The sequence below is a fragment of the Syngnathus scovelli genome, chromosome 2, assembly GCF_024217435.2.
Source record: "Syngnathus scovelli strain Florida chromosome 2, RoL_Ssco_1.2, whole genome shotgun sequence".
NCBI classification, from domain to species: Eukaryota; Metazoa; Chordata; class Actinopteri; order Syngnathiformes; family Syngnathidae; genus Syngnathus; species Syngnathus scovelli.
In genome coordinates this window covers 16,868,614-16,887,717 of record NC_090848.1, presented here as the reverse complement: position 1 = coordinate 16,887,717, position 19,104 = coordinate 16,868,614, and the positions used below count along the sequence as shown (strand labels likewise).

The 19,104-nt window shown below is 40.1% G+C and overlaps 2 protein-coding genes across 5 annotated transcripts in view; both read right to left on the bottom strand.

Moving 5' to 3' along the window:
* hdac7a (histone deacetylase 7a) overlaps window positions 1–6,698 on the bottom strand; it is a 43,883-nt gene extending 37,185 nt beyond the window's left edge. For both annotated transcript variants that reach the window (XM_049754365.2, XM_049754367.2), the window contains exon 1: window positions 6,512–6,698. The gene's annotated coding sequence lies outside the window, so the exon portion shown is untranslated. The remainder of the gene's footprint in view (window positions 1–6,511) is intronic.
* Window positions 6,699–10,228: 3,530 nt separating this feature from the next.
* The window catches only part of LOC125988751 (vitamin D3 receptor A), a 61,856-nt gene continuing 52,980 nt past the window's right edge, over window positions 10,229–19,104 (bottom strand). The window contains exons 10-12 of one of the 3 annotated variants that reach the window (XM_068649818.1): window positions 12,277–12,359; window positions 11,368–11,412; window positions 10,229–10,667 (exon numbers count right to left, since the gene is read on the bottom strand). In XM_068649818.1, coding sequence (XP_068505919.1) covers window positions 11,377–11,412; window positions 12,277–12,359 — 119 coding nt within the window. In that variant the 3' untranslated portion in view covers window positions 10,229–10,667; window positions 11,368–11,376. The remainder of the gene's footprint in view (window positions 10,668–11,367; window positions 11,413–12,276; window positions 12,360–19,104) is intronic. The other 2 variants (XM_049754373.2, XM_049754375.2) reach the window with 2 other exon arrangements.

Sequence of the window (19,104 nt, the reverse complement as noted above, 5' to 3'; positions counted from 1 at the left end):
TTCTCATACTCGTCATTCGATGATCATGAGATATGGTGCTTGAGTATAAATCGCTAAAGAAGACCCCGAGCAGTCAGCAGGATGTCACATGATAAAAAAAAGATGAACACAAAGAGGTTCTCCATATTTGTGTTCAGCATAAATTATGAAACAGATATATAGTATGTGGAACAGCCTAAATCAAATCGCCCTATGACCAAACAATCTGGAATTATATCATTAAAAAATACCCCCAAGGGCATCGTCAGATAAACTATTTTGGAATTTCTTCTTCCTTCCTTTGTGGTGTCTTAGCGACACTATTTTCAAAAGATGGACCAACGTCAATGAACCAAGTGTGAATTTGGAAAAATAATCTGAAGAGGAAAAACATCTCGGAACAGATTGTGTTCTAGGCCAGCTCCACTGTAGGTCAAGTGATTCAAATCTGCACTAACCTCTGCACATACAGACATCTATTCATTCCAACTGGCAACAATTTACATTAACTTTAGTGCGTGGGAGGGGCCACCCAAACACAAGCCGCACTGGAACAGAACATGCAAATCCCGCAGAAGAGAAAGCAGGGGACACATATGAGGTACAGGGGGTGATATTGAGCAATTTACAAGCTCTTTTGGACGAAACACTTTGATCTGAGACTAAGTGAGGTCAACCCCGGCGACAGCACTCACCAAGTCATTATGACCCACAACAACCTCAGGATGTTTGGAGTTGCGGCAAGTTGTTCACAAACCATAGCGACCGCAAGACTATCCCAAGGATATCAAGCGCCCGCACAAGTACACTCACACAAAACAAAGTCTCACAATGTGTGTGCATGTGTGTGCGTGTGTGTGTGTGCGTGCGTGATGTGTGTGTAGGAAAAACCCATGCTCGCCAAATATAGCTCTCTGCTTTCGTTAGCCATCATTCACCGCCAGTTCATCGCTCTCTCCACATTGCTGTAAACAATCAGCCGGGGGAAAAAAACAGCAGAGAATGTTCCCATCCGGCAACCATCACCTACTAAAAAATCAAAGACAAGGATGAGAAAATTGAGTCTAGAAATAAGGGCTGCTCTCATAATGAATGTTGGCAGATTCCCAGTAAAAGATAATTTAATCAAATAATTTCAAATTCAGGGTCTGTAGAAGATCTTATGACAATGTATTCGGTATCTGTTATTTAGTTGCTTAAACAAGTTTGCTGTTTCTGAAAATTGGGCTTAGGGTTTATGAAATCTATTTTAAGAAGCCCCCAAACGTTTACGAGAAATAAATTGCGGGACAATAAAAAATGAGAATTTGTTCTGGAAACTCTTAAGTCTTTGCGGGAAAGACAATTTTTATATTAGCAAAACTTAAAATATTGTTTCGCAACTTAAAATGTTATCAAAGTTTGTTGAATTTTTGACTTCACAGTGTTAGCAGACAGTATGTATGTACGTATGTATGTACTATGTATAAATGTATGTATGTATGTATGTATCTATGTATGTATGTATGTTTGTATGTTTGTATGTATGTATGTTTGTATGTACCGTAATTTCCGGACTATAAGCCGCGACTTTTTTCCAAAATTTGGAACCCTGCGGCTTATAGTCAGGTGCGGCTTATATAAGATTTTTTTCGTGATTTTTGTGATGACTTGATCTCTTTTATACACTCGTAAAAAGGCTGTGGACCACTGTTGTGCGGTATCTTGAAGAAAAAAAACAACAAAAATACTATTTTGAAACACTACAATGGCTGCTGCTTATTCTGGCTGTGTTGCTTGTGACTATTATGAGCTTTAGTAGGAATGCACGCTAGGTAACCTGCGTCAAAGGGCTCTAAACCCTTTCGCTTACTCTGCCATGTGACTCAGCGATTACACAAAGCAGTGGCGCTGTTTGGACCATCTGCATTGTATTAAAACCCAATCAATCAGCATTTAAATTCAATTCTTCTGACATTTTGCTCACCAAAAACAAGTTGTAATGAATGTGAACTTTTAATGCATTTTATTCAGAAGGTTACTTTGAACCCTGAGGCTTAAATGGCGGTGCGGCGTATTTATGGATTTTTACGGCTTTCTGTGTACTGTCTTTCTTTGTAAAAAACTCATGTGCACGTGCGGCTTTTAGTCCGGTGCGGCTTATGTAAGAAAAAAAATAAAATATCCCTGAATTTTAGCTGGTGCGGCTTATAGTCCGGTGCGGCTTATAGTCCGGAAATTACGGTATGTATGTATGTATGTATGTATGTATGTATGTATGTATGTATGTATGTATGCATGTATGTATGTATGTATGTATTTATGTATGTATGTATGTATGTATGTATGTATGTATGTATGTATGTATGTATGTATGTATGTATGTATGTATGTATGTATGTATGCATGTATGTATGTATGTATGTATGTATGTATGTATGTATGTATGTATGTATGTATGTATGTATGTATGTACGGTCCAAATTGTTCAGATTCTTTTTCCATGTAACGTTTCTTGCCATTTGTTGGTAGGCAGAATTCAGAGGGCCCAATCCTATCTGTTTCATACTCCAAAGGAAATAATTTGTATATAGAAAATGTCAGCCAAGCCCACTAGACTCTTTGAATGAATAATCAGGGGCTGAAGGTTTGTTTTTAAATACACATAAGACAGTCGAATCTCTAATGTAGTGTAGTATTTTAGAGAAACAAAAATAGTATGTTGTATTGATTCTCTGAGACTAATGCAAGTAGGATCATGTCTTGCACTTTATGTAAAGCAATGGACACAGTTTTTCATACTGTTCGTATGGCATGCGGTCTATGATTGTATTTTTCCACCGCGAGCGGGACGCTACAGAGCGAGTGCACGCCGTCTGCCTGCCCAAGATAAGATACGCTTACTTTGTTGTCCCAGCGAGGAAATTTATCTTGGCCGCTAAAGTGATTTGCCGCAACGAGCCGCAGAGCGGGAAGCGCTAGAAGTATGGCACGGCCACCTTAGCCCGCTGCATAAAGGGACACCAAGTGCACATTACGTCTGTTGGTTTCTGTCACTCATGATTGATGACAGTAGAGTTTCTCAGCTTGTGTTTTCACTGATGTTGGCAGTGAAAGGCTACACCTCGCATCTCTGCCGTGCCCTCTGCGCGACATTAAGAGGCAGAACGAGAGTGCGTAAGAGGGAGACAGATGGGCTTTCCTCGCAGGATATCCTGTTCTAAGTAGAGCTGCTGGGCCCACTCTGACCTGCTCACCCCTCTTGACCCGTGACCTGCTCAGAGTTTACGCTCACATCTTCAATGATTCCTAATCGCTTCAAATCTCATTTTCTTGCGATTCAGCAATAGCCCTTTGTGATTTTCTCTCTTCTATCAGTCAGGTTTATTTCACTAGGCAGTGTGTTTTTCCGCTTTGCCTTTGTCCAAGTCTTCCTTCTCTTTGTATCCTCCATACTATTTTTGTCATTTCCAGCCCACCATAAACAAAACTATCTTTAAAGCATAGTTTTACTTTTAGTTATTTACATATATGAAGGATAAGCAGTGCAGAGAATGGAAGGATGGATGAAGTATTTGAAGAGTGAAAAAGGTCACTTAGCATTGTGTATTAACAGAACATAAACTACAATACCTGAAAGACTGACTTTATTTCTGTGCGGCAATAGATTAATATTGAAGAGGACTTCAGCGCAAACAAACAAACAAACAAACAAACAAACAAACAAACAAACAAACAAACAAACAAACAAACAAACAAACAAACAAACAAACAAACAAACAAACAAACAAACCAAGAAGTGATTGTTTTTGGTTTGTTCTTACTAGAAAGTGTCATAAAAAGAAAAGACGGTCAAAGGAGTGGATACGGTACAAGCACGGACTTTCTGTTGTGTCGTGACTGCAACCACAATTCTGGATTCTCCACCGCGCTTGTCACTTCGCTGTCGGATTGGCTGCATGTCACTGTCTAACAGCTGTGTGACTATTCGTCCTCGGAGGTGAGAAGTCGGGCCAAAAGAAATTCAACATGTTTGAGGTTGGACGTACGCCCGAGTGGCCAAGCATAGTCTGAGCACTACACACGGCAGAATTATCTGCTACGATTATCTTTGAAGCCATTATGAGAATCGGGTTTACCCACGATTGTCAGAACGGGAGAATCGGGACTAAAATCATTCAGATTATCTTGACTGTGAACCAGACTTAAGTTTCACAGTACAATGACATTTCATTTTGTTAGATTTTATTAAAGCACTCATTTTTCTTACTCACATTCTTTTTTATTTTAATTGTAATTATTTCCCAATTTTTGTTAACTATATAATAACCCTGCTTTTTTGCTGAAAGCTACTTCCCCAATATCTAAAACTGTTGAGAGAACAAGAAGTGCACAAAAGAAAAGTCCCAGACACCCTTTGTCTCTTCCACATCGTCTTCTTGTCAGCTTCTATCCCTCTCTCCCACCCGACCCTCCCCCCTGGGTGTTACTGGAATTCATTAAGTGATGAATGGTTGTTTGTGTTTTTTTTTTAAAGCTCAACAGCGCCCACCCCGACCTGCGTGGCCATAGCAGAAGATAACCAAACATTTGCCATGATTAGGGGAATAATTAGCCAATCATCCTTTGACCTGCTGGCTAACCCAGAGGTCAAAGTGACACAGGGTTTGCTGGTTCCCAGGTGGCTTACCATCCGGCAGATTAGCAAAGTAATATAGCGGCCTTCTTGTATGCAGACAGGTGACACAAACAACCCCAGTGTGTGCGTGCGTGCGTGCGTGCGTGCGTGTGTGCGTGCGTGCGTGTGTGTGTGTGCGTGCGTGCGTGCATGCGTGCATGTGTGTGGAGTGGGCTGGCGGTGGGTTGCATTTAAGTGTGCACACATATGGGTAAGTGATAATGATCCCAGTGGACCCAGCACAGGGTTTGCTCAGATAGGCTGCAGTCGAAATCTACACTTCCTGCTTCCTGTGGTGAGAGGAAGTGCTACCATCGCTGTCTCTTATCACTGGTTACAGAGCCAACGCATCAGGAGGAAGACCGAGAGGGAGGGAGGGAGGGATATGAGAGGGAGGGCGGTCAAGCAGCCTTGATAAATGAAAATTAGCCAAATAGTGAGATCACATGACTCCACACCAATAATTGATAAGATGCCAATTGATAATTTAAGAATGAGGATGGTCACTGATTACAGGAAAATGTGAAAATTAAAATAGCACTTATTAGCCACCAATTGAATCGCGCTGCTGTAATCCATCCGGCCATCCAATTTCTAAAGCGCTTATCCTCACAAGGGTCGTAGTCGATTGATTTGATTAACATTGGTCAATTGATTGATTTATTATCACACCTTTACATTTGCTATTAAAAGGTAGATTAAAGTCCACACTGAAAGCCCAAGTACCAAATGGTCGGCGTATGACACAGGAAAAGGTAGTATAGTTTGACCGATGGAAATTTGTCAACATCAAGTTGATCAGTGAGATGCCTCATAAGTTCCGTGAAGTGGAAAAGGGGCCTAAAGACAGAGTCCTTTTTTTTCAGTGACTGTATGTTACATGCTGGCTAACAGACAACAGGTGCAAAGCAAGATTGAGCAAGGTTTGCAGGTTGCAATCCAAATGTGTCCAGATGCACCTGATGAAGGGACAATGGTGGGAGAGAGTGAGGGAGAGGGAGGGAGGGGCAGAGGGGGACAGTTTTTTGGGCTCAGGGTGAGGAAGCTTTGAGCTAGGATGGTCCCAGATGGACACAATCCGCTCCCTCCCTTTATAAACAGCCTCTGGCTTCTCGTCATTTCCCACTTCTAGTAAAAAGAACAGATAACATTTTTTGCAATGCTTCAAACAAATACTAGCATAAATGCATTGTTTTCTGTTTTTCTCAGGACCCATTTGACCCCTTCACCCCCCCCCCCCCACACACACACACACACACACATTGCTCGTCTAATTTCTGCCATTTCCAAAGTAAACACACCACTAAATATTGAGCTGACTCAGTTCCACTGTGGGTGGCTCTGTTTCCAATTTTCTCACCACCTCAACCACCCTAATACCTCTTAGAAGAAAGGGGTGGGGGGTGAGGGGGGGCAATGTGTACAACAAACAAAAAAGTGACAAAGCAGGCATGCAGTCTTAAATGTGAGCATGTGGCGACCGGGTATGAAACCAAGCATTCTTCTCCCACTACTTTTGAGGCTCTTAAATAGTTACTGTTTTTCCTTCCTTTCTTTCTCTTTTGGAGAGCGTGGGAGCGCCCTCAGAGCTCTGTGGATAAAACCACAGGGCTCAAAACAACAGGAGGAAGCCAGTAACTTGAGTAACTTTGACCGGGGTAGAGAGAGGGAGAGACTGTGGGGTGGGGTGAGAGGCAACACACGAATGAAGGGGAGAAGACGAGTGAAAGATGCCAGGCGTGTATTATAGACGCCTTTGACCAAAAAAAGATGTCAGTTGAGCTCTGCCAAGTGGAAGACACCAAACAAACTGTTGCATTTAAATGGTCTCCACCCAAAACACACTCAAGGTCAATCGCTGTCCAGTTGCCTTACCAGTGTGTGGTGCGGTCATTCAACATGAAGGTCCCATCAGTCTATATCCCAGTACACTTCAGTCCATGGAGCTCCTCAGAGGTGAGACGGGACACCCAAACTATACACATACACATGTATTGTACATATATGCACACGTGCACAGCATCAGTCCACTCTGTCCAAATGTTGAGAAAGTAAGGGGCTGCAACAAAAGGCAGTAAGAGGGAGGGAGAAATTGAGGTAGAGCAAGAGAAAGAGAGAATGCGATTAACCCCACAGAGTGGACTTGTGGACTCTCTCACTTTCTCTCACACACATGCACACACACACACACACACGCACACACACACACACAGATGTTGTGTCATATCACTAACACAGGCTGTGTGCGTCTGACCGGCATGTGTGTTAAGGTAGAAGAGCAGAAACGAGGGGGTAAAAAACACAATTGATGGAAATACTGGAGAGAAGAAAGGTCTTAAACCCGTAGCCTGCGGGCCATTTGTGGCTCGCAGAGTGATATTTTTGCAGCCCAACTACCAGACATAAGTTTAATGTTGGTGTAGTCCCCACCTTTTGCCCTCAAGAGTTTTATTCGAGCGTTTGAATCACAAAGGGTCTACCATTGCTGAGTGTGATGGCAGCTTTTATTCAGCTTTCTGATAATATTAGACTTTTTACACAGAATTGCAATATGAGTTTAGAGTGAAAAATTGAGAAAATAAAAGAAATTCTTGTCATATTCCCTACACACATTCCCGGCACAACCCATCAGCCTCGACTCCCACGCAAGTCTCACCACCACCACCCACACACCCACAAATTCTCCCCAGCATTAATCATATCTAGTGATAGGGGGGCAGCTTCCCCAAACGGCTCACTGAGATCCACCTCACAATGGCCGTATGTATTGTAAGCCTGCTCTGATTGCACACACAAGGAGCTGCATTACACCCCTGCTAACTCAATTTCCTCCCTCGCTAGGTCAATCCTGCTGTGTATGTGTGTGTGTGTGTGCGTGCGTGTGTGTGCAAACTGACTGTGCACACCTTCACCATTTATCAGTCTGTAACCTACGAACTAGTATTTTTGTCTCAATGAACAAACCGTTCGATGGACTCCATTAACTTTCTATTTGCCCATGATGGAGGAGTATAGCAACATGTTATCATCATTGAGTGCTGGTCCTGTCCCTAAAACGTCTGCTACACTGCCCGTTTCACTTTACTACAGTGAAGACTCACAAAATTGTGAACATGTGAGCCCTCTGAAGCTAATGTCGATATATTTGGGCTGATTATTAATGCCAATCCAAAGATTGGGCAGAAAAACGGTGAATTGACTGAATATTTATAAAAATATCTAACATATAAACAAACTATTTTAGACCCCCAAATGGTTACAACTTGGACATGAATTACATTCAACTACTTTATAATGCTTTGTCCATTAGAATTTGCTTAATTTTACAAGTTTCAAAGTACAAATAGCACAAACTGATGAATTGAGCTTTAGATTTACATCATAAATGTATCCAGTACATCGGCAACATAATTAGTGACATTACTGCCAAAACATGATGAATGAATGATGTCATTTAAGCATTTCTTCGACCCAATTATTTTCTTTGCCATGAAATCATGACTTTAAAATGAAAACCACAGATGACTTTCTCACATCAAAACATGTCATCTTTGACAGAGTTGCATTTTAAATACACTGTATGACGTATAGAGAATGCATTGCGGGATGAAAACTGCCAAAATCATAAATAAATACAAGAAAGTTAAAGCAAGAATATATAAAATATAACAAAAAAATGACATTTAAAAATACAGGGATATAAAAACAACAAACGTATACTATAAAATGAAAGGTTAATAAAATAAAATAAATTAAAAGTATTTAAAAATGAATATCAAAATAAAAATGAATATATAAAGACAATCAAACCTCAATTTATGTCATTTGTTGATTTATTTTTTCAAATATAGTTTTTTTTTCATGTGTTTTTATTTTCACTTTCTCATATTCTTTATTTTGGCAGTTTTGATCCCCCCATAATAAAATAACTTGCCTCCTATGACACAGTGAGCTTTGTACATTTGCATAAATTGATGACAAAATCTAGATTTACATTTCCAATGCTAATTCTGTTTGTTATGAATCGTTTGAGGCCCATTTCTATGGCAACATCTAAGGCAACAAACGAGTTGGGTCTGAATTTGCATTGTGGTTGCGTCTCCACAGCACAAGCTCATTGAACATTAGATTGAAATTCCCCATGGCTGACACAATTTCTAAATATTAAAAATTGCTGTAATAATTTATTATGACCACCCTTACTGAGCGCTGAATTTTATTTTCCATTTTACTGTGCCCGGTTCAAATATTGAAATTATCCAAAGGAAATTACGCATGAGTACGAAAAGTCATCAGAATGTGGGGTGGAGATCCAAAAGGCAGAGACACATCAGTTTTGTATGATGACAATAAAACCAAACTCTCTTGTTGGTTCCACTCTGTCATGAGAACTTTGAAATCGTTTGCAGGCCCGCTTCTGGTGCGTCCCATGAGAACACAGACGATAGCAATATGTCATACTGGGTGGGTCTCACAGCGCAAGACAGAAGATTCTCATTTGGCTGCAATGTTACCATGAAGCCCCCTTGCTTTCATTTGGCGCAAGATGTCAGATCTACGCACTTTCCCACTGGTTGTGCGCAATAAAGTTTGTTTATCAGATATGTTAAGCACATCTGAGTCTCATTGTGGCAAAACATAACAATGAAGACATACACGCACGCAGTCCAGATGCGTCCTTTCAAGTAGTTACCTTCCAGTTATTAAAAGAACTTGCGACAGCAAAGACGCACATTTAAACCATCATGGACTTTTTTTAGTCGTTGACTTTGACTGAACTCCAGCTCACACTTACTGTCTCGCATTGACACATGGAAATATGTCATGCTTGTACACAATGATTAGTGTGTTGGGATGATTTGTTGTGTGTTTCCACATCTCCTCCTCTGTTTTGGTTACCAGGCTCATCTGCTCAGCCTCACTAATCAAGCCTGCTGGCAGGAAAACACGGAGACCGTCTTAACCATTCGCTCGGAAGAATCCTTAAATCCGACAGCTCGATGGTTGATATATCCTGCTACAAATTTTCACTAAATCGTATCGATAACCTTTGTGAAGTGTTCAAGGTCTAATTAATCTGTTTTAATTAGACTTTGGTGCCATTTTGTAATTACTGTAAGTTGGGGTACTCACTGGACATGAATTTTTCAAAATGCTGGAAAAGCTTCTAATTAAAAATATTAAGTAGAGCTTTTTGTATGACTTTGTGGAACACAATGCTCTTCTTGATATATAAAACATAATTGTAGCAGCCATCAACTGAACAACACTGCTAAAATTATAATTATTTTTTTTAAATCTGCTATGCTCATCTTTCTCTCTTTCTTTTTCCTCTGTCCAATAAAGGCAGATGTCCGCCCGCTCTGCGCCTGTTTCGACTCAAAGTTCCGTTTAGGTCTCTAACTGTGTAAGGTGAGTGGTCCACAGCTTTTTTTGCATACAAACATTGGAAAATGTGAATTATGATATGCTGGTATTAACTCATCCTCATTTTTATACCCGGAAACTGAAATCCAACCTTTTAATGTCACTCACAATTGTCACCATTCTGCTTGACATATTTTCTTTTCACAAAATGCTTGTCAGAAAAGATCAATTAAATTGTATGAATTTATTTTCAACAGCCTATTGTCATTTTACAGCAATTCTCTAGGCTGCGTGACTTCCATTAGTGGGCATGTTCCTTATGCAGGGGGGCAGGGGCAATTGGATTTGACCTCTTATGTGTTGTCATGTCAATGTCATCTGCCAAGGTGGTATCGAGGGGTGGAATAGGCCACTTAAGTCTCCAGGTCCGAAAAGCACCACCCACCACTGCTGAGCTACATATAAATTCAAATACATAACCTACCGAGTTAAAAATATGCATAAAATGAATGGTAATAAATCTGGAGTGAGATTTTCTTTCGTGCTGCCGTTCAGTAAGCGCAAAATCATCTGTCAAAAACTGACGTTGCCAGGTCCACTGGTGACTCAATGATTAATCCCATGAAAGGGTGGAAACTTCCTCTGTTGGCCACTGAAGTGGAACCTAAATGTAAACAAAGAGAAGAGCCATTGTAAACAAACACAATAGAAAGTCAAGACGGAACGTTCAAAGCTTTAGTGCGAGAAAGTGCGCCATTCATATAAATTTGTGCTGCCAGGAAATGATATGTTCAAGTGGTTGAAGTGAAGGTGGATAACAGTGAAACCAAGAACAAGGGTGGGAAAGGAGAATACAAAGAGGAGGAAGGCTGGGACAGTCTGGGGTCCAGACCCCTTGATGCCAGCAGCTGCTGCTGTTTTGTGGGTTGAGCGGCTTTGAAGCAAAAAGCTGGGAACCTCTTCTCGACTTGGCCTACTTAAGGAATGTTAGCGTTATAGATACTCCCCTGGTTACACAGCACTCGCTCACTTCCTACCTTTGTTTTTTCATCTTCTTGCTGAAAGAGGGCTTCATTAAGTAAGCCGGGCCTAAAACAACTCAAATATTTTAACTTTGCTTCTGTGAAATGAATGGCAACCACAATGAATACCTCCATTCAAACCAACTGTGTGTTTCAGGTGAAGTGTTCACTCAAATAAATTCTTCCCTTGCCTCAGTGCCGCTGGGTAGCTTTAAACACCTTTACTATAGCAACGTTTTGACCAAACCTTTCTGTTCGCCTGTGTGTGCGTAGGCTTGACGCCGATAGCTGCACGAGTCGCGTAACTGGCGCGACATCATAGCTGAACAGCACGTAACTCACCCAGTGGGTTCAGTAAACACGCACAGCGCTGCGTGTGGACATCATCTTTAAACAAGAAACACAAACGTCATTAATTCAAAACCCATGGCAAATGTGAAACAGCGTCTTTTATTGTTTTCCTCCCTAAGTAGCCAACAAAGATGGGGGTCTTGGGGATTTTACTCTTCAGACAAGTGGCTCACCATGCAAGTAGGGATAATGAGCTGTAATTTGTGGGTCAGCAAAAATAATTAGCATATTATTATGTCATCATTTTAAAAAAAAATCAATTTCCTCATTTTGTGTGTAAATAAACATATTACCACTTTCCACATTAGCTTAGCACTCTGCGATTGTGATGTACCATCACATAAATCATTGCTGCATTGATATTTTTGAGAATTTAGTCCTATTTTGAAGAGACTGACAGCATCTTATATATATATATATATATATATATATATATACACAAAAAGTGTGACACTACAAGAGTAAAGTTTGGTTTTTGGAGCTCTCTTCTCCTCGTTAAACTAAACTCATGACTTTAGCTTGTAAAAATGCAACTTTATTCTTTTAACATTAGAACTGGCTTTGATCATGATTTTCATTTTAAGACTTTTTTCTAGACTATAACTATTCTCATAAAGTAACTTTTTTTTAAATAAAAACAATGTCATTTTATTAACTGTACCATTACGACATGTGACTTCTGACATTTGGGGGTCCAGTGATAGGCTCCAGTCACCCGCAATAGGTGAAAATCCAGAAACAATGTATTAAGTATTTGAGCAACCGTGTAACTCATGGGGGAACCCATATAGCTGCCAAAATTATTAAAACATATCTATAAATATGTAGTTCTTTCCTAATGATGTGATTGTGGATGAGAGTTCTTTTTTTAAATGTAAAACTTGAAAACAATGATCTCACATTTAAGCAGGAGCTTCTTGAAGGAAGACTTTGAACCAAGTGTGTACATGTAATATGGATCCATTTCCAAGGTCCGAAACCATCTGGGAAGAGACATGATTTTTTTTATTGCTTTGATTAAAATGACATCAAGTGGTTGTGTGGTCACCGTGACAGCACCTGTGGGAGTTGTAAACAGAGACATGAAGACTGATGTAAAGCTCTAAATCTGCGAGCAATTTTCTCATGATTTAGCTGTAAAATATTTCCACCAGGCAACCAGATAAAGACTGTAACTAATGGTGCACTAAAATCCCATGCTTAATACAGCTTAAGCACATGTGTTATGGTGACTATCTTTCCAAACAGCTTTTTAAAAATGGTTAACACATTTACCCTTCAAACTCGGAATTACATTGCGGAAGAAGTAACTCTGTTCTGGACTACCTCCAGAATGTGAAATGTCACTCACCAAATAAATGTAACCAAGGATGAAGAAGAACAACAGTTATCTGAGCCTCTTTCACCAACTGTAATCCTTCTATCACAAATTCTTCAAAACTGAAGCGATACAGCAGAAGCAAATTTTATTAACCCACAGATGTGGTTCATCTGATTAGGAAGGGCAATGATAGAGAACATGAAAAGTATTTACTGTACGTGAAAGACTGGCAGAAAATCTGGACGGCTGGGGCTCAGTTGTTCCAGCGTGTTATCTAGTGCCCGAAGGGTCAAGACACTGAACCCTGGTTTTCTCCCAGCGGGCCTGAGCGCCTTCCAGGGCAGCAGCTGCTAGTATGAATGTGTGCATGACTGGCTGAATATGAGGCTTTGTCAAGAGCTTTGGGCACCATAAAATGTTCTCATTTTCTCTTTCACAGTTATAACTGGCCCACTGAAAGATTTCCGAACTCAATTGAGGCGGAGGTGAAAACAAGTTTGACACAGGTGCTTTAAATGCTCTTTCACTATACTGTGTATAGTTGGTTTAATTTAATAATTGAGAAAATATTCAAACTTGGGCTGGGCTACATGGCCTGAAATGCAATCTCTTCAAGCATATCATGATATAAACTCAAGTGATAACAATTATAATGAAAGTATTTTGAAATTGGCTGTATAGTCTAGTTTATACTTGGCAAAGGACTATAAATGTTTAACTAGTGCTAGTAGCTTGCCATTTCCACTATAGTTCCTGAGCAGGATGGAAGGTTGGGTGGCTAGGTGAATGCATCATTTTTTAACTAGCAGGTTCAAACATTGATCCAGCTTTGTGGTCAGAGGTTCTTATCGCCATTTTTGCAGTAAGGCATATATACTGATGTCATCAACAAGCATTTTCGCAATCGGTCGGTATTTTCTAAACATACCGTCGGCCAAATTTACAGCCTACAGTCCACCGCATGCACAGCACACCCTTAGTTCGAACCCTGAGCTTTTATGCGACAGTGTGTCGTGTACAACCTCAGGGATGTTTGAATTCAGACCTTCCCCTGTACTTGGCTCAGATCTGTCAGGGTGATTACTTCACGAACCAAACCGGCTGCCCCACAAAATGTGCAAACCGCATACATGTGTCAGTAAAACGCATTCTTTAGTCACATTTAAATGGACATGACCCAAAACTGGATGTGCCTTTCCGTGACAAATGTTCTACCCTTGTGAAAGTTATAGTGAGACTCTGCTTATTGTCTTTTTTTTCTATCCTTATTATTTTTTCTGACTGACACAAAAACCAAGCATGTGTGCCAAACAGCACCCCGCAGACTGGAAGTATTCACTGAACAACATGCAATTAAATAAAATGGGTCGGTTTCTGGTTTGGTTAAAAAAGAAAGAGAACGGTAAGGGGGGGGGGGGGGGGGGGGCACCAAAACAGTGCTCGAACCGTTATTTTCTGTGTCACTTCACCCATAATTAAAAGTAAACGCACAAAAATCCTGAAATCTTGTGCAGTTGTTTCTATGGGACTTGATGAAGTATTGGATGATAGCGCTAACGACACTTGCAAAGTGTTCTGGCTGGGCCACCAATATGACTGACGGCTTAAGTAGGTGATTTGTATCACCACGCATGATCATTCTCTTTATCAGTAGGGAGTGTATCATCAAGTCATTAAGTATTGTCGCTTTAAATAATACTGTGCATCAATAACATACAGTACATAAATAACTTCGAACAACTAAGCCACTTTTTAGCCCTCACTCTTATTATAGAGCTATTCTTTGCAGACAATCGTCTCGCTTGCACATGATGGAGCCAGATGTGGCTGATAGATTTGTGATATCCGAATGCAGAGCCAGCGTGTATTTTGCGAGGATGTGAGGATGGATGGATAGAGGAAGGAGGTGAATGGGGAAAACAATGGGTCTGAAAGACCATGCGTGTGTTGGGGAGCTATTCCCAAAATGGGACAAGTCAACAGGAATTCACCAATTCATTCCCCAGACTCTCATTCAGCCACTCACACTGCTCACCCCAATCGCACCCAAAATTCTTCACCCAAAATAGAGCATTTCCCCATGTGACTTTCCCACAAAGGCACACGTACGGGTTTTGTCCGAAGGAGGCCAGAGTGCAAGTAACAGCAACAGCTGCGGGGATTAGAGAGATGGAATGAAAAAGCAAGAGGTGGAATGTGTGGGCGGACAAACAGTATAAAGTGAAGGAGGGGTTGTGGCTGACATTATTTACTCACATACCTCACTTATTAACCCAACGGCTATGCTCCTTTCTCGGGAGGAATGGCAGTAATGTCACTGAGTCAATTTGGCCCATATTGCAAAAGTGTCAGAAACTGAAAAAAATATATATACACAACGGTATTTACATTGGTTACACCTCAGTATTGACTCACTATTATTGAGTAAATTGCCTCTATTGCATTATGCTTTGTGTGTGTGCGTGCCTGTGTGTGTTTGTGTGTGTGTGTGTGTGTGTGTGTGCGCCTGTGTGTTTTAAAGAAAATACATTAAAACTCCTACAACTGTACACACACACTAGACATCTTCTGTTCAGGATCAAATCAACCTCCTAAATTAGCAATCAAAACAAAAGATCAGTGTTGCGAATATATTAAATAAACTGTTTTCATTTTACATTTTGTTTGCACAGCAGATTCCACAATTGAGGAGGTCATATCAGTACATTCTTCTTGTGTTTGTTTTCAAGTTTTAAATCAGTGTCACCAGTGTTTTGGATCACAATTCACATGAATTGTTAGAAACTACTCAAGTTGCACTAACAATACAAAAGAAATGCTGCACACATAAGGAAATCCTTCATTCTGCGCACACAACCGAGTAATCTGTTGGGGACGATAAAATTCAAGAATAACATGAAGAAAATGTGCTACCGCACTGCAATGTGTGGAATTATTTGAACAGAAAGACTTTTTTTTTTTTTTTTCCTGTGTCAGTCAGACTGTTGTGGGGCTCTGGGACTATTTTGTTGAGGTGACGGCTCAGCGAGGAAGTCGTCAAAACAGGAAGTGTTTTATGTAGCTGAAACATTCCATTTTTAACTCTCACAGGCAGTCTAAAAAAAATAACACACTCAGCACCCACATTGTCAACCACGGGTTCCAGTTTGTATGTATTTAAGATACAAAGCAAATGTGCCACTTTAGTCTGGGTGGCAGCACATAGATTGAACCTATTCTAGAGTGTTGGTCACCTTTGAACCACTTGTCATCCATAGATTTGGATGTTTTGGCTTTCATGAGTGTCCAAGTTTTTTTTTTAGTCTTGAAAGAGTCACTGTCATTCAAACTTATTCCTGATATTTTCTCATCCTGTGTGATAACACCCTTAAATCACTTGGTATGAGTGAGAGGCAGAGGTCAAATAGCACCTGCGACATGACGCTGTCCTATTATTCCCAAATGCATTTCTGGACCCTTTTGAATTGAAAAAGCTGAATTTACAAGCTGGTGTTATGGTCTATAGCAGAGAACAAAAATATTCACAGCCAGTACAGCCATTTTGTAATAAAAAAATAAATAAAAAAAAGGAAAACAAATCTTAACGGGGTTCGTTTCTGGAGACATGGTTTGAAATCTATGCATTAACCTTTAAAACTGCTTACACAGAGGAATCATCATTTTTAGAATATTTCTTTTGAGTAGACAGTTTTAAGACCCACCTTCAACCCTACAGATTTCATATTATTGCCAGGGTGACCCAGGCTGGCCGATGGTATATTGGTGGACCAGCCTGGGCATCTCCCCTTATATGTTTATATTAATATCAGTGACAACACTGCATCTAATAAATAGATTGTTTTGGCAAACTGAAAAAAAGTGCTTTGCCACTCACCTCTCCGGGGGCCAAGGGACTATCTGAGATGAGGGGAGGAGGTCATTTAGCCTTTAGCCTTAGCCTTGTCTCATAAAAAAGTGCTTAATCCTGTGATATCTATAGACAATTACAATCCTTTGTGGTTTTCACTATTAATGTCAGGGCTCTGTCCCTATCCCCTGTACAGAGTACAGAGCTTGTACTGTATAAGCAGCCCTGAAGCAAACCAGACAAAATGCCGTTGAGTCCCTTTCCCACAGTAGATGCCAGCCTCATCACAGCTATACTCACTTACTAAAACCTAGGTGTAAATCATGCAATATAGGCTACATGTATGCATATATACATGCATATACTATACATACATACACAATTATATATACATACGTACATATGTACGTATATATAATTGTGTACGTATGTACATACGTATGTATGTATGCATGCATGCATGTGTGTGTGTGTATATATATATAGTATATACGTATGTTCTTTTACATGGTAGGTTTGATTTGATATAAAAAATAACCAAACTATAAAACATAATATTTTAAAAATGAGTAGATGTAGTAGATGTTCTAAAATTGCTATAACTCCAGGGTTTTGATGAGTGTCATTGGCTGGATATTTCAGAAAACACAAGGGCAAAAATAAACAAAAGAGAAAAAAGATTGACGGTGGCACCGGTCAGTTGGCCTGCTGTGCTCCTGAGAGAAAGCGAGAACAGCACCCACAAGAGGAACTCACCCATCCCAGAAAAGACATTCCTATTTTTACGCAGGCAGCCGATGATCCCCACAGGGAAAGCACCCGTTGTGGGCACGCTCACTTTTTACCGCAAGATGTGTTGTCCTTGCAGAGAACCGAAAATAAACGTTTGGAAAGCCACAAGGATAAATATGACTGCTTTGTATGGAAAAGCTCACAATTGTGCTCTCGCGTGCTTCTTGAGGGAAAAAAGGAGCGAGAGAGACAGAATGCTGAAGACATGGATCCCAAACAGGAAGGAAAAAAGTCTGAAGAATGTAATTAAGGGAATAAAAACTAAATGAGAGACCAAATGGGTAGATTCATATTCATTATATCGACAACATTGGGAGTGTGTATATGTAGCTGTATAGTATATACAGTGCTGGAAAACAAATGAGATCACGGCAAGTTTAAATAAACAAACGTTTGTTGTGGTTGTTGTGCTTGTGTCACAAATTAATCTGTTCTTGACATTTACACAAAATGAACACTTCAATTTCTTGGCATGGTATTAGTTGGCATAAATTGTATCAGGCCCCAAAAGATTACTTTTGATATCATTGGCATTTTACCATCAGTCAATTCCAGAAAATAAATAAAAACACTAAAAGTAGAACTTCCTGGAGCGTACTTATGGCTTCCTGTTTATATGATCTCTGAGCTGCTTGCTCTCCAGTGTGTCTTGACAGAGAATAAACATCAACACAAACTTTGTGACTGGCCAGATGACGCTCAAGAGAGTTAGCTCAGATTTATTTTATGTTGTTTTTGCTTTGTGACAACGGTTTTGTGAGATTAGGTTTGTGTCAGCTATGTTCACCAGTCGTCACCTAATCCGAGACAATTATTTCTTTGATAGTTTGCAAATAAAAACATAGAAACCCACAAATAGGAATGTCACCAACTGGTTTGAGAGAGTGAGAGCGCTTGAAAGAAAATAAATTCTGTATCAAAGTCTCAAAAAAGATTTGACTATGGTATGAATCGTCCATCCTGAACCCTCTCCACAAACCACTGTAACAATGCCAGACAAGTTCAACTGCAGCCAGAGGAATGCAGAGTCACAACACAGAACATAAATCCATACAAGTGAGGCAGAGCTTTAAAAAAAAAAAAAAAAAAACAGATTAACTCATTCACTGCCATTGATGAAAAAATATGTCAAACATCACTTTGTACTGGGTTGAAAAGAAAGAAAAAAAGAAAAAAATATAGCAAAAATGACATATTTACAGATTAGCTTGCGGACACCCTGAAATATGCTTGGCCCCCTCATGCCCACCCAAGAAAAAAATCCTAGCTCCGCCAGTGGTCACACACAAAATAACATCTGTTGTCTTCTTTATATCGCTTCAAAATAGAAATTCTTTTATGCCCTGTTGATTGGATGCAATTGGAGAAGATGCAAACTCAAGCAGGCCTGATCTGAGATTTGAACCTCGAATCTCAGAAGTGTGAGGCAGAACTACTAACCACTATTCCACTACATTTCCTAGTGCCTGCAAATTCCTCTAATTCCTCCATCCGTTTTTCCTCACTAACACCTAGGACATTTTTGGAGCCTTCTTTGTCTTCTTTTAAACGATTAAAAAAAAGTGGCTATTTAAATCCACACTAAGCTTATTTGGCCTATTGCTCTCGTGTCATTTTTATGTAAACCAATTGGCAAGTCTTTTTGGTTTCATTGTTGTTTGAAGATGTGGGAGTCAGCTAGCGAGGCGGAGGCAGCGGAGGAGTGTCTGGGGTTTACTTTCAGTCCCTTGCGGTAATATTTAATAACAAACATTAAAAATACCACAAA